The sequence below is a fragment of the Gasterosteus aculeatus genome, chromosome 4 (assembly GCF_964276395.1).
Source record: "Gasterosteus aculeatus chromosome 4, fGasAcu3.hap1.1, whole genome shotgun sequence".
In the NCBI taxonomy this organism is placed as follows: Eukaryota; Metazoa; Chordata; class Actinopteri; order Perciformes; family Gasterosteidae; genus Gasterosteus; species Gasterosteus aculeatus.
The window spans coordinates 31657379-31673364 of NC_135691.1; the positions used below are offsets into that span (position 1 = coordinate 31657379).

Below are 15986 nucleotides of genomic sequence, written 5' to 3' on the forward strand. Positions count from 1 at the left end.
TGTGACTTTTCCAGACATTATCAAATTCCAGCATCATCCCTGTCTAAAAAAAAAAAAAATCCTCTTAACTTTTACATACGACACACACACACACACACAAAAGCCTGCATCTGATACGCTTCACAATGTAGAAACAGTAGTTTCAAAACACAAGCGCAGGAATGTGAGGGTGCCCTCATTCCACACCTTCTCAGGCTGTTTTCTTTTGGTGTCTTGAGGTGTGTGAGTTGACACATCAGCACTCCTGTTTATCAGAGCTTTTATCACCTAGCCGCTGCTGTGTCACCCTGTGAGAGGAAGCAGGAGGTGCCCACTCACACACAAACACCTGCAGGGGCTGGTGGGGGGTTGAGACGTGGGGGGGTTGTGCTATTGACCTGCAATGCTGATGCAAATGACTTCACCAGATACAGGATCCGTCTCAGACTGCACAGGTTAACCAGCAGCATGTGTTCCGCCCCGACCGGCGGATTTCATCTGGATAAGTCGCACTTGAGGGTTTTACTCTCTGTGGGAAAATTGTGACTTGTGATTTATAGAAGTTAGTCCACAAACCAGAGACAGGCCTTTTTTTTCAAGTAATCCTCCGTATAATCGACTTTGTTGCAGCGGCACTTGGAGCGGTATGTGATATAGCTGTTACAGAAATTAAAAAACTGTCTTGCATGGCAGTGATTCATTCCTCTTAACCTTTCCCAGGGTCGTGAATGTTTTTTCTTCATCCTGCGATTGAAACTGCTATTGATAAAAAACATATATTGTCTGTGTCGAAATAATCCTGAATAATTGCACATAATGACACAGCTGCAGGATATAACGTGGGCAGATGGTGAAAAAGCTGTACGATAGAAATTCCTTCCAAATTCTCTGAAATTCCAACAAGATGTCTGTTGTGTTTCGCAAACAAAGTCAACGTGAGCGTTTATTCCAACGCGAATGGGTGGTCGTTCAAGTGCTTGAAATAATTAAAAGTTTCGAAGTATAGCATATAAACAACCATGAAAATTGGGTTGACTTCACTGAGGAAGAACCGCTTGGATTTGTGGGGGGAGGTTGTTGTAGATTATTGTTTATAAGATCAAAAAACAAGCACATTCTGCAGTTTTTACGATCAAATAATGAAGAACAGAACAGTGGATCTTGTTACTTTGGGGAAATAAGGCCGGCCTGTGAGGCAGAAAGGTTGCCTTATCTAATTTGATCCGTTGGTATCTATCGCTTTAGCATGTCAATCTGTTTTTGTGACTTTTGCCTCAGGGCATGCAGGTGACCTGCTAAACAACCGACAAGGGCAATAAAAGCAGCCGACGCCTTGTTTAAGGTTCAAGGAAATTAGCAGAAGGCAAAAAGTAAATAAACTAATAATTGACAAAAAGTAGCAATTGAAAAAAAAACCACAAAGATTCAACCATCCGCTTTAGATCCTCTCTGTACCGGATTCACTGTAGAGTCATCCTGCCCCCCCTCCCTCCCACCAGCACTCCCCTTCTCTATCTCTCTCAGCTGCTCTCCCTCCCCTCCCCTCCCTTCCCGTGGATGGTTGAGTTCTCTCTCTCTCCCTCTCTCTCTCTCTCCCTCCCTCTCTCTCGCAGTCTGTTAGAGCCGCACACAAGGATTAGAGGGTTGCCGTGAGTGTCTGCTCACAGAAGAAGAAGAAGAAGAAGAAGCCAGAAGACCGAAAGAGATAAAAGAAAGGAAAAGATCTCCAGAGGAGGTACAGCCCTGCTCCTGTGGATAAGTGAGCTGATTTACCTTCACTCGGGCTCTACCTCTCGCCTTCACGCCAAGCTGAAACCCCTCTGCTGAGCCTTCACCTGACGGGGGGGCCGGTGGGAGGAGGACAGATATACCAAGGGGCCGTGTAGCCTGGACCTCCACGCGGGGAGCCATGTGAGCGGCGCCCCTCCGCCCGCCTCACACTACAGAAGTCTCCCCCCCCCACACACGCACACACACACACACACACTGGTCCGGCTCTCTGTGCTGGGGAGCACGACCGGGATACCTCCCCAACACCCCCTACCCCCCTCCCCCCATCTCTGGCCCACTATCAGGGCTCGCGTGGAGGAAAGCGGGAGACACTCCATCTCCGTGCACTGGTCCGGGGTGTGAGTGCCCCCCTGGTCTGGAGGCCGGCCGGCAGCACTCCAGCACCATGGATTACCTGTTTGGGATTGTAATGCTGCTGTGCGGAGCGCTGCAGCCGGGAAGGGGTGCTGAGCCCAAGCCCAACGTGCCCAGGCTGAAGCTGTCATACAAGGGTAAGCCCGTTCTCCGCTCAGCCCCGTCGCCGGGTTACGTGGGGCCGCCGGTTGTTGCCGGTGCTTTTAACGTGGCTCGTCTGGTCCATTTGGTCTTGCCCCCGTGGGTGCTCTTTCCTGCTTTTTCTTTTCATCCATTCTTCCTTATGTTGAATATCCCTTTTATTCGTCCTCTATTTCTGTGAGTCTATTTCTGCCGCTGCGTCTCTTTCTCTCTCTCTTTCACTCTTTCTCCCACAGCATCTCAACTCTCTGGTTACCAGTCTGTGTCCCTCTTTCCCATTAACTCACTCATTCTTTCTCACTTCTCCCTCGCCCTGCCTGTCTCTCAGAATCCAATGTCCTTCTTACATTGAGTCCGATTGGTTCCATATGCTGAGGAAAGCCTGCAGTTAAATGTATATATTGGCCCCTGTACCAAATTTCCCCTTTGTGCTGTCTGCTAGTACTGTGCACCCCTGTTAAGTGCTCCAAACAGGCAGTGGAGCCTCCGTTTTAATGGCTTCTGTCCCGAAAAACTCTGCTTCGGTCATGACATGGAGCCTTTCCTTCGAGGGGGCCATGCAGGTTTCCCGACTTCTCGTTACTGAACCCTAAATGGATCCAACAGTTGCAGAGTTTTGCTTAAATGGAAAACTGTACATGCGAGTCGATGCGTGTGCACGAAACGATCGGCGTGCTGCAGCAGGCGGCGTCGGCGTAGAACGCGAGGGAGTTTTTGTGCGTCTTTTATAAATGGTGCACGTGTAAGTTCTTGACGTACACGGCAAACATGTTATTCTCTCTCTCCCTCCTGTGTTATTTTGAGGGGAGACTGCGGAGCGCCGGCTCTTCCTCTCCTCCTCCCTCTCCCTCGTTCTGTCTCGTCTCCTCTCTCACACCCTACACTAAATCAGGCTCTTTGTAATAGCAGACTTTTCATCTTGGCTAGAAATAACTGGCAACATTTTGGGCATATTTTGGGTATTTTTTTATTTTTTCACATTTTAATGTCAGTCAGTGGCTATTGTGGTTCTTTGTCCTAAGACATAACCAAAACTAAGTGGCTGGGACTGTGGTCTTTTTCTATTTTAGTTTCTCTCATCTCTCTTAAAAAATGTCACATGCTGATTTGTTGTTGTTTAGACGCATTTCACCAGAAGCTTTGGTTCCTCAAATCATTTTGAAATATGCTGAGAGAAGATTTCAGTTACTTAGAACGTGATGTTTATTAGTCTAATTTATTGCTATATGACATGCTTTATTCTTTCGATGGAGTGCAAGCTGTAATTTGGGATTATTGTCTGTATTTTAAATCCCCCCCCCCTAAAAAGCATGTAATCTTTGTATTTTAACATCGGTTTGGTGTGATTGGCGTTTAACGATCGATGATACACTGACCACCTGAACCAAACAAAATCTGGAATGGATCATGGAAATCGAACTTACCCGCTTGAAGTCACGTATCCCCCGGGCCGCATCATGTCAATTCACACGAGACAAAGCCTCGAGGCATGATGGGAAAATAGCATCTCTTCTTTGCAAAGCCATCTGTTTAAAGTGTGTGAACATAGTTCCCTCCTGCCTCCCTTTTCTGATCCTCATCACTTCTCAGTCCGACAGGGGAACATGTTGCTGACAGCACTATTAAAGCAGAGATTTGTCATCCAGCATCAATGTCTGCATTGACTGGCTGTACGAGTGATGGATGCGTATCGTCAAAACCGAGAGAGCGGGTCCGCCGCGGAAGACCAGCCAGTCACGAGAGATGTACTTTAGTGGATGTACAATATTCCTTTTTTGCTAAAAAGGCCACCAAAGCCTGGCTGTTTATATCTGTGTGTTTGTGTGAATGTTCTTGCCACATCTCGGTGTGAGGACTCGACACCCTCTCCTGTGTTTCAGCCAGGCACAAATGTGTCAGTTCTGGCTCGCGCCCATATAATTAGACACCTGGTTTTTGTGCGCGGGCCGGTGGCCAAATGAGCTCACAAATCGGTATGTTCTATTGTTTAGTTTTATCACTGCTTTACACCACAGGTTTCTTTTTTTTCCCCTTTCATCTGCCGCGAGCTGCAAACTGCAGCTGCTATTGCGCTTGTTTGAAAAGGGCGGGTTTGCGCAGGTGGAGTTGCGCCAATGGAGATCCCCGTCCGACCGATCCGAGGGCTTTAACTTCCCCTCCTAGCATCGGCTTAATGCGCTCGCAACCCCCGACCGTGATGGTACCAAAAAAGGACACCAGCTATTATGAAAACCAATAGAAACTGGTCCCAAGTCAACTCAAGAACCACCTTTACCGAAATGTAGGCGCTTGAATCTGCACCCAACAGGTGTTTGATGCCCCCCTCGATGTCCCCTCGAGGGCGAGAAGGGGGGGTGGGTGCCCGGTGTGGGTGACGGTGGAGGGGAGGAGAAAAGCTGGCAGACGCACAGTAGATGAGGCAGAAGGAAGGGAGGCAGGTCGTTAAGTGAAGTGTCACTCATCCCGTCTCCCTCCAGGAAGCTTGCATAGCAATTAAGCCAAATAAACGACAAAGACGAACCCTCCTGGGATGGACGGTCAAACAAGCGGCGAGCAAAAGAGTCCGCCGGGCCCTTGAGCGGGACGATCACACGATCAGCGGATGAGAGAGGGCCTTGCGTTTTGGATAAACATGAGCGTGCGAGCGGGGTCATTCTCAAATGAGCGCTGATGACACGCCTCCGGGGACTCATGGCCGACGGGCGGAAAGGACAGGCGAAGCTATGCAGAGGCAGCAGGTTTGAGAGGTACAACGACTGAGAAACGGAGGCAGGTAGATGCAATTACCTCTCACGGGACGCCCGGTGCAGAGTGAATGATTTCCCAGAGGGGTCAGTTAGACGTCTGTCAGCTAAAAGGATCTGGCTTCATGGGGACAGGAGTATGATCACACGGGTTAATGATTTTCCCTCCTCCTCGAGACTGGAAAAGGTCTCGCCAACTTGCCTAGGAAGAAGGGAAGATATGAGGTCAAACTGCAAGGCAAGCTGAAAGTGCGATGGGCAAAGAACGGACATAAATCAATCAACCAACCAACCAGAGCTAACTAACAATTATGTGTTGTAATATTAGCCGCAGTCTATTAAGAGTGAGTCCAAATAACTTTGAACGGCCAAACAAAATACATGTTGAAATCATCTAAAATACTGGCACTAAAGTACTGTGTGTACTGCTGCTACACATCTGCAACACATCAACCCTACGAATTGCAACGATAAGACAATTACTCACTCCCGTACCTACACACAACCACATTTCTGAAAACAATGCATTTACAGTATAGCACCTCCCGCCCTGTAAGGATCCCCCCCAGGAGGAACACTGACCCCTAAGGGTCAATTGAGGCGCACGCAGCACACAGAAATGCTAAACCTGACCCTATTGTGACTTCATTCAAAAGTCCCCTTCAAACGACCTGATGAGTGATTACGGAACCCTGTGCACGACCACCCAATACCGCCCGCGTTGGCCGTACGGGTGGAGATGGAGCGGGACCGGGAAGGAGAATTGGCTTCCGAAACCTTCAAAATAGACACTTGGTGTTGAACCGCACTCCACGCAGGCTGGATCCCGGCCCCCATAATGAAGCCCGTCTGTGTGAGTGAGTGAGTGAGTGAGTGAGTGCAAAAATACAGACTGTTTGTGGGTGTTTGCATGCGCGTCGGTTTATCAGTGGATGTTCATCTTTTCATTCTTTTGCACGTGAACGAGAGCCTCTCTCTCTCTCTCTGTGTTCCAGTCCATTCTGCAGGCCGGGGATGACAAGAGCGGATGTAGATAATTATAAGGTGTTCTCCCAACGCGCCAACTTCAGAGATGTCTGCCTGCAGATCCCTCTCCTTTTCTCTCTCCGTCTTTCTCAGCGTTCTTTCTCTCCCTGCCCCCTTCCTCCTCCTCCTCCTCCTCCTCCTCCTCCTCCTGCCGCTCGGCTGCTTCGAGGAACCACTACACCACAGACTCTTAAGTACAATCTTCATCGAGGCTTTGTGTCTCCTTTGTGTGTCTTTGCATTTCTCTTTTGCTGCTCTGCCCATCTCTTTGATACATATCTTTTGGCTATCCTTCTTTTCAACCCTCACACGCACGCACACACATACACACGGACGGAACTACCCTCATCTTTTGCTCCCACATTCCTATCGTAGAAACCAATGTTTTGCAGTGGCTTGCTTCTCAGTTGTGCCCCTATGTTGCATCCGGATACATGACGTTTTTCTGCACCCGACTCACACACCTGAACCACGAGTGCGCAAGTTGAACGATGGCGCAATTGAGTGTGAACATGCGTTGAAACGTGGCCCCGCAGATAATTGTGGAATGACACACCGGCGCTGGCAAAACAAAAAGCCATTCAGCCAAGTCACAGACAAGTCCTCCAGCTTTCACGCGTGCGTGAAGGGAGAGCGGGAAACTGTTTGTTATTTTATATTGCTGCATTTAAGTCATCTCATTATTTCCTAATTCAAAGTAACATCATTATCAGTACCTCTTGTCCGATGTAGGCGGGTATCATCTGTGTGTTTTACGACCCTTCCGATTGCACGTGTCGTTAGTTGCGTTGGCTTCGTGCGTGCACGTGTGCGCGCTGGAATGTCACGCATTTCCCCAGCGTTCGTAAAATGTTCCGTAATTACAGCTCTTATTTTCCTGAAGCATTTTTATTTAAACGGAACGATGAGCAGGAAGAATCTGGACGTGTGCTCACACCGGCCACAGATGGAGGTAGCGCAACGCGTGTTTGCTGAAAGATTAACGAGCAAAGCAAATGTGTGTGTGTGTGTGTGTTCAGTGTACATTTTCCTCCGTGTGTGCACACGCACGCAGGGAAAGTGTCCCGCGCCTTTGCATCTGTGTCTGGGACGTGGGCTTGGGTTACGGCGCGGCGCAGATCGCTGAGCCGCGGGGATGAATGGGCGCTGCCACCTGCTAAGTCTCGTCAGTCAGACTGGGAGCGGGTGAATGAACCCTTCAATCCCAACGGAGTCGTGTTACAAATGAGGGGAACATCTCCGCGGAAAGACGGACTGGTGGACAGCAGGCGGACGCGCAGACGGAGGGATGGGAGTGGGCAGGAATGAGAAGAGAAAGTGGAGTGCGTAATGATTTTCTGTGCATCAGTGATGCTGATGTGCCCTTATTTTTAATATAATACCAACTGTCAGCCAACCACACCACTCATTTGTTAAAGAAGATTAGACTGGAAATACCAGTCCTTTTTCAATTTTAGCCCCATTTTTCTCCTTTCCATTTTCACTTTTCTCTTTGTGGTATGAGACCATTGCTACCGCATTGGAAAAATTAAAAAAAAACATAAATCTCGACTTTATACAATTTGGTCGATTATCATTTTCCAGTGCAAACGCCATTTGGAGAAATGCAGACACGGCATTCATCGCCGACTCGACACTCAGCCTCAGTAATGGTGTGTGCAGAGCTGAAATGTGCGTCTGTGTGCCCGCGTATTCGTCTCGGCGTGCCTCTGTCGCTGCCGTGGGGTTTAGCTGTCACCGTTTTTTCTTTCCCAGAGACGCATTCGGATCCGTGGCCTTGCCTCATTAATTTCTAATAAAACGGCGGAGCTGACATTCAGCCATACACGGTGCAGCTGACAGGCTGCACTAACAGGCAGCGGCTCCAGACATGACCACGCTAACCACAGCCTGGTCCCCTCTCCAAAGTCCATCCATCAAACTGCCTCACAACGCCCCCCCCCCGCCTCCAGTTGGATCCGGGCACCGTATTCGCCTGCAAAAGTGACGTCCGTGCACTCACTCGCAAGTGCGTCCCTTAAAGGTAACACAGGCCCAAGAGGCCGAGGCCGAGGCCGGGCGTCTGTGGGCACGCCGCTGGCGGAGACGCACGCAAACGAAACGGTTCCACGTTCAACCGCTTCGGCCTTTTTATCCGGCAGTTTGCTTTTATTGTCATCGTCTCTACTATGTCATTTATTATGTTGTTCTCTGCGTTCCCTCTCCGGCCCGCTCTCCGAGTACACGCTGCCCTCGCGTGCACTCTGTTATCCTCCCTCTGTGTGTGTGTGTGTGTGTGTGTGTGTGTGTGTGTGGTGCCAGGGCGAGCGAGTCCAGCATTTGGGTCGAGAGAGATGGATGGTGCCGCATGGTGAAGTCGAACACATGCTCGGACTACTCATATAGATTCCTGCGGTTTGGGATGTGGTCACGTTTTCCCTGTTAATGCCCGTGATACATATTCTAGACACTCTGAGTCACATCGAGGGGACGGACTATGGTATTAAAATGTCCCATAAGATGCAGTACTTGACTATGAATTATGGCTGCGAGTCGCTTTTCTTGAAGAATAAAAAAAAATGAAATGTTTCGGTTCCAAAAGGATCTGAATTCCCCAAAAATCCTTTTTTGAAGAGTAAGATCTGCACGGCTTACAGCAAAAACCTCGCCGATTTAGTGCGGCCGCCTTGAATAATCAAACACTTTCCTCTCGCGCGCAGAGCTCTCGTTAGTCGCAAAGGTCACGGTGCTGCTGTTTGAAGGCGGCACATTTCCCGTCAGAGGTGTCACTCAACTGCACCTGGGATGAGAAACGCGCGCGCAGCGCAGGTTGTGTTACGGCGGCGGTCGCCATGGGAACCAACCTCCACTCGCTCCCCGTGCTTAGAAAGCGAGAGAAAGAAGCGAGAGGACGCCAGTGCGTGAGTGGCGAACTTTTACATGGCATGCGTGGATATCCTTGAGCTAAGGGTAATATTTAAACGCTTTGTCAAGCAAAGCCCTCAGCCAATTTCCACCGGGCGGCCGTCTCGTCTTTTTCCCCTGACACCTGTGTTTTGCGGCCGTGGCCGTCGTGAGAGCTGGGGGTGGAACGTGCACCGCACCACACACGGAGAGGACAAAAAGACACGCCAGACCGCGGCAGATGTTACAGTGCCCGGCGTCTCTGCCTTTTGTGGAGCTCTGGCCTTGCGTTGGAAAGACAAACACATGTAATCCTAGGCGGCGGTTTCCTTTTTGAGCTGCCATTTTCTTTTCAAACTGCCGCCTGTCAACGGAGGAGCTTTTCAACAATACGCAGATGTGCGCGCTATGACAAACCGCAGAAACACACCCATCGGGTCCGAGCTGTGCCCCTTTCTGCCAAGAGAAAGAAAGCTGCGTCAACCGACGGGAAATGAGGGAGTGAAATGGGATTTACTGCTGAAATTCCCCGTCTTCCCTCGTTCAGCCTTTGGTGTGGACGTTTGTGAGGGACACTTGGACAGTGTAGGGTTAGTTTAATGGAATATTACCCATCTGTTGAATCTCAGTCCAACCTGTTCGTAAAAATGTAAACGAAAATCTTGAACATACAAATTCGTAACAATACATACGAACTGGCGGTGGTTAACCACGCCCCTTGAGTGAACAACATGGCGGACCGTGTCGGATTCTTGAGTGAACGTCTCTCCGCCATGTTGGATTTTTTTGAGGGGGTTAGGGTTAGTATTCTATTCTTACAAGTTAACATTGATTTCTCGTTAAAAATGCAATCATAACACGTTTATTTTACATCGTTAGACTTCACAAAGTGTGTTTACGGGGCGCAGGTCCCCATTCACTTTGAATAGGGTGACGTCATCAGTTGCAGTCCGTATTTATTTCTGTATTACTACGAATTTGTATGTTCAAGATTTTCGTATACATTTTTATGAACAGGTTTTGGAGATCAGGCTGCTCAGTCAACTGTTTTCCGCCGTCAGGATTTTATGGTTAAAGTCACTCAAACACACACACACACACACACACACACACACACACACACACACACACAGAGCGGCGAGCAAACGCACTCAGATAAACATCATTTAATGCCCTGTCGCCTTTCTTTCATGCCGTTTCATTATTCCGCTGTTGCATGTAGGCGTCTGAAGCGCCCGCCCGTTCGGAGAATGGGGGAGTGAAGAGTGCTCCACACAGACAATTGCACTTGAATTTTGAATGTAGCGTGCCACCCCCCCCCCTCCCTCCCCCTCCTCGCCGTCCGCCCCTCCCTGGAGCTTTTTAAGACAAGGGCCAGGTTATTTTCCATAATGCCAAATGACAAAGGGACGGATGATAATGTATTTGAATGAATTCCAAGGGGGGCATCAACGTTCCAACGTGTGCGTTATGTGAAAACGAGTAAAGCGAAGTAAGAGCTTGTAGTTTAGAATTTAACAAATGATACAAATCCATATTTCAGTCATATGTTAAAAGCTACATATTGAGCTACTGTTACCATCTCCCTGGTTCCATTCAGGTGTGTGTGTGTGTGTGTGTGTGTGTGTGTGTGAGGCTGTTTGCATTGGCCGCTTTGCCTTTGCATGTGTGCTCTACTTGAATGTGTAACAGACAGCATGTGCGAGTGAAAAAGTGCAGACAGAGGATGTGTGTAACAAGAGAAAGCGCAATGGAAGGGGACTGACCGCCAGTGTGTGTCGCCACGTGTGTGTGTGTGTGTGTGTGTGTGTTTGTGATGTGAGTGGAAAGCATATGCACGCGGCAGTATATATGTTTCAATGTCACTGCATATCCGAGGCACACTAAGCACATTGTATGTGGTGAGACAAGGCGGGTTTCAATGTGTGTGTGTGTGTGTGTGTGTATTGGGGGTCCGGGGCCAGGCAGTGTGTTAGAGGTGCAGGCTGCTGAGTGCGCTCACTGTTCGACTCGTTCATGCTGCGTAAGCACAAATACTGATTGGATTACAACTTAACTCCGGTGAACTACGTCTGCGTGCGTGTGTGCTCAGGAAGAATTGATGCGGTTTAAACATTTAGGTCAATACTAATATATTCATGTCACTTTGTTTTGTTCTCCGTGTGTGTGTGTGTGCGCACAGCTATTCTGTGCTTGTCTTCTGCTCGGTTACTGTATTTTGTATGAGCGCTGGTGCGCGCCGTGTATCTGCCCATGCCGCCGTTTCCAAACCAGCGAGTCTGTGTTTGGGTTAGAGGCCCTTAGGTGCTCGGGCCCGGTTCCTCCAATGCTCCGAAACCACAGAAGATCCCAGCTCAGATAAAGCCCCTCTGTGTGCAGGCCACCGTGTCTTTGTGAGACACGGCGAAGGGTTGAGATATGTGTGTTATTTCTGCTTTGGCCCATCTGGGGGAAGCCTTTCGTGACGGACCTGTTTTGGTTGCACTCCTGGGTTCAGCTCCGGCTTCTCACTTTCTCTCGAATGAATCACAAATACAGGCAGTGAAGTGAAAAAAAAAAGTCTTTCCATTTGTCCTCTGGCTGTTCTATCTGCTTTTGACACTTTCAAACTCTGTTCTTTCTTCCTTTCTAATCTTTCCAACTTTGTATTTCTTTATTCTTTAATCGAATGCTTACCGTGGCTCTCTGCTACATCTATTCCTTACCACATCACAGCTGAGCAAGAGGCGTTCTGTCTGCTGGATTGCCACTCTGCCTTCCTCTTACTAATTTATGGATCCTTCTATTTTGTGTGTGTGATCCGTTAATAACTCCGATCTGATTGGCTCCCAGTTATTGTCGTCTGTGGTAGCACACACACAAGTGTGCACAAACGTTAACGCCAGGATGTTGGTGTGCATGAAAGGGCCAGAGGCAAATATATATATATATATATATATATGCGCACGTACGCTGGACCCATCTGTGGTGCACTACAGAATTCTCACGCAGACACACACGTCCATGGATTTCCATTTATGCCTCCACCCGCCCACCCGCCCACCCACACCCACGTTTGCCCGGCCTCAAACCAGACTCCAACTGACGCAGATGAGCTGCAGCCGACTTTATTAGGTGACGGCCCCCTCCCTCTCACGGTCCTCGTCCACCTCGCTGCTGCTCGGCTCACCACTTCCTCCATCTCCCTTTCCATCAATCCCTTCGTCTTCTTCTTCTTCTTTTTTTTTTGTAGACACAGATGTCCAAGATCTTACACAGTGGGAGTGGGCGCAGATGGCTCCTATAGCAGCCCGTCAATCAGAGCCTTGTGGGGAGAGCAGGGAGATGACAATCCACAGGGCTGCATGTGTGTGTGTTTGTATTTATGTATATACATATATATAAATGTGTTTGTGCGCTCGTTTCTACATTGTGCGCCCGAGTGTGTCCATGGTGCACGTTGACGCTGATGATGATGAATGATGCAGGGCGATAGTGAGTCTGATGTTCCAGGAGACTGTGCCTGCGGCGAAAATAGAAAGCACATGTTATGTTATCCAGTGCAGGAACCACAGGCAGATGGTTAAGGGGTTGATTCCATTTCTATCACTATCACTTTAAGCCAAATGTTACCTATCATGATATTAAAGAGAGACCCATTTTGTATAAGTTAAAATGGGCTACTCTTGATTGTTCAATTGCACATTAATAATGTGGGCTGCTTTTCAAAGTCATTCCATTCTTATACTCCAAAAGACAAATTTTTAGTTTTTTTGGGGCATTTGGTTAACTTTGTCTCTCCACAGAAATATGTTGACATTTTTAGAAAAGAAGAGAAACAAATTGAGTGTATTCACATACAGTGTACATCATTTAATTTGGTCTCTATCATTGTGATTATTGTTTAGTTGATTTCTCAAATAATACAATTAAACAATTATTACATTCTGAAAAGGGTATGTTACAAGTTTAGGGTCAAATGAAATGCAAATCATACAAATGTAATTACATCAGAAACTACATTAGATTTACAGTTCTTTAATATGGATAAAAACGCAAATCCTCTAATTGTAAAAGCTGATGCTTGATAATTGCCTAAAGCAATTCATTAATAAAGTCATTGGTTGGCAGTTAATTATTCTGCTGATCAGCAGTAGACCATTAGATCACTTTCATTTTATTACGAGTGCACACTGATGACAGGTATTCCGGATCTTTCATGGATCCCCTTGATTTACTGGTTTCCCTGTAATTGCCCGCGTCAATCATCGGGTTAACTCGAGTGTGGTTCTTTGTTAAAGTGATACCAGAGGTGATGGAACCGACCGTCTGAGGTCTGGCTGCATGTAGTTAGGATAACCTTAAACACTCTTGGATGCAACACTCTGCAGAAATCCATGTGCAGTCACACACTCGTCAGTGCGGATTTACATAATAACCCATTTACAGCTACATGTCACACGCACACACATACACACATGCTCACCTACACACAGCGTCTCCCCTGGCTTTGACTCCGTATGAATTATTCAACCAATCACACGGCTGAACAGTCTGAACCGGGTCCCTGATTGGGGAACGCTGTGCTCACTTGAAAGGTCTCACGCTATACCTGAGTGACGTGTGTCTGTATGTCTGTTTGCGTTGGGAAATATGCGCAGGGAAAAAGCAATTAAGGAAACATGTAAAGCCGCTGACGGTGTACTGGCATCTCCATTGTGGAAGCAACGCCTTTCCTTAGAGAAAAAATAAAAAAATGTTGTAATCAAACAATTCGGTGCTCGACTGACCAATTTAAATGAACAATTCATACAATATTTCTGTTATTGCCGCAAATGTTACACCATGTAGTTCACTGTTTTAGCTTACTAACCCCCCTCTTTCTGACTGCTGGGGTCCACTTCATCTGACGTCTATGTCCTTTATTTCTAGCCGTTCCCGATACACAATCATCACTAACTCCTTGTCCTCTTTCTCTTCCAGAGATGTTGGAGTCCAGCAACCTCGTCACTTTCAACGGCTTGGCCAACAGCTCGAGCTACGACGCTTTCCTATTGGACGAGGAGCGAGGGAGACTGCTGGTCGGAGCCGAGGACCACATCTTCTCATTCGACCTCGTCAACATCAACAGAGAACACAAACAGGTCAAATTCAGAGTTGTTTCAATCCATTGTTTTCTCTTCTCTCGTCTTCACGTCTTTTCACTTTCCTACGCTTCCTCTGGAGTCCATCGCACCACCTCGCTCTCCCCCTCCCTCCCTCCCTCCCTCCCTCCTTCCCACTGTCTGTCTTTGTCCAGACGGGGCTGTCCGTAATTCCATTACTCCACCTGGACTAGGTTAACAGACTTTTTTATCAGATTCAGGCTGCAATCTTAGACTCACAAGACTGCCACAGACTTGCCTGCAGGCTGCAGAGAGCCAGGCAGGATAATGAAAGTGCTGAAAAATGCATAGTCAATGCCGAGAGAGAGAGTGTGTCTCCGTTTTCTTTTTGCCCCTCGGCTCAGATGTGTATTTTTTCTCCCTTTGTACGGCGTTTTGTTCTGATCTTTGCGTCATTATCAGATAAAGGGCAAAAAGTAGTGATTAAGCAAATTTGATGCAATTACCATAAAATGTGCAGTGCAAATTCCCAAGAGAGGAAATCACAACTGATATAGAGAAGAGATAAGCTACAAATAGATTTACGGATGCAAGTGCATGTATTTCCTTTTTCTTTCCACATCTGCTTGGCCACCAGAAAAAAACCCGTGAGCTCATTCGCACCCACATTTTGAATATATAGACCTTTCCTTGCACATGTACCTTTGTGTGCCCCATGTGTTTATACTTTGTGTGACACCAGATATATTTGCCCTCAGGACAGTACAAAGCCATTATTTAGTTCACAGTGTGTCTTTTTAAAAAGCAAAGTAGCAAAAGCCGGCTTTCTCCACATATCCAAAGCGAAAAGTACAACCACATGCTCAGGATTTAAGCTGTTGAAAGTTGAGAGTTTGACATGATTTGAACCAGAACTCATATTTATACAATATCTAATGTATATATTGACATAGCAAATGCCATATAGAGGGTACTTTTCCCATGCCTGTCTACATGTGTATGTTATCCAATTTCAAACTAAAACAGCACATTTTTCCCTCAGTTAATTCCTCCTTATTTTAAATGACATGTTCATGCAGTCTATCACTGTACTGTTAAAAAAGGCCCCTCCCATTAAACTACTGAAGTGAGAAACCTTTTTTTAAACAAAGCCAAGGTCCTTTTCCGGTCATTACATGGATCTTGATTTCCTCTGAGTTATTGACTCACCAGTTGACTCAACGTTTAAGCATCCGCACTTTCCCTCCAGCATAGTTTGACTTTGACTTTCTTTCATTCGCACAGATTGCGTGGCCTGCCACCCCGTCCAAGAGGGACGAATGCAAGTGGGCCGGGAAAGACCTCGGGGTGAGTCCGCGTTCACGACGGCGTCGTCGCTCGAGCTGCTCCCTGCAATTACTGCTTGTGATGTCACGCAAAAGACACGTCGGCCGTGCATTCATGCAATTCTTCAAATGCACCTGGAACGCCGCAGTACTGCATTGGAGAGGCCGCCTGGATGCGGCGCCCTGTGTGATAAATTAGGGGATAGCACGGTAGCCATCTCACCTCTGGCTCGATGTACTCTCTATGGGCCATTCCCCCACTGACACGCACAACTAAACACACCGCGCGACAGATGTTCGGTCACAGCGAGGTGCGCACAGCGTCCCCAACGGCGCGGCACAGCGGCGCGTTGCCTTCGGAGGTCGTTCGCTGCTGTGACGTGCAGCTTAATGCCGGGAGTGTGTTTGTGCTTCCGAGTGAGCGCATGTGCACATATTTATGTGGGAGTGTGTTGTTTGAGTCTCCCCCCCCCCCCCCCCCCCCCCCCTCCCTTATCTGACGCCGCGTGTTAGCTCACATGTGCACGGCGGTTTTGAGCACATGCTAAATGCCGCCAGCTCTGTTTGCTGTCGGTGTTTGGATAGGCCATTTCTATGTCATATCTGATCTCAATTTCATGGCCGGGTGGATCCGGAGTTAAGCGGCCGAAGGGTTTTGG

General features: G+C 47.9%; 1 protein-coding gene and 1 long non-coding RNA gene across 5 annotated transcripts in view; one reads left to right on the forward strand and one right to left on the reverse strand.

The window, feature by feature from the left end:
- Positions 1 to 1592: 1592 nt before the first annotated feature.
- Positions 1593 to 15986, forward strand: part of sema3aa (sema domain, immunoglobulin domain (Ig), short basic domain, secreted, (semaphorin) 3Aa) — a 29365-nt gene continuing 14971 nt past the window's right edge. For 2 of the 4 annotated variants that reach the window (XM_040174169.2, XM_040174171.2), the window contains exons 1-3: positions 1593 to 2261; positions 13881 to 14041; positions 15287 to 15349. In XM_040174169.2, coding sequence (XP_040030103.2) covers positions 2156 to 2261; positions 13881 to 14041; positions 15287 to 15349 — 330 coding nt within the window. In that variant the 5' untranslated portion in view covers positions 1593 to 2155. Of the gene's footprint in view, positions 2262 to 8732; positions 9509 to 12150; positions 12265 to 13880; positions 14042 to 15286; positions 15350 to 15986 lie in introns of those variants that run through there. The other 2 variants (XM_078100333.1, XM_078100334.1) reach the window with 2 other exon arrangements.
- On the reverse strand, positions 12010 to 12421 carry LOC120817707 (uncharacterized). Its single transcript, XR_005711999.2, has 2 exons — positions 12327 to 12421; positions 12010 to 12222 (listed from the first exon to the last, which is right to left on the reverse strand). It is a non-coding gene; the product is annotated as an uncharacterized LOC120817707 (long non-coding RNA).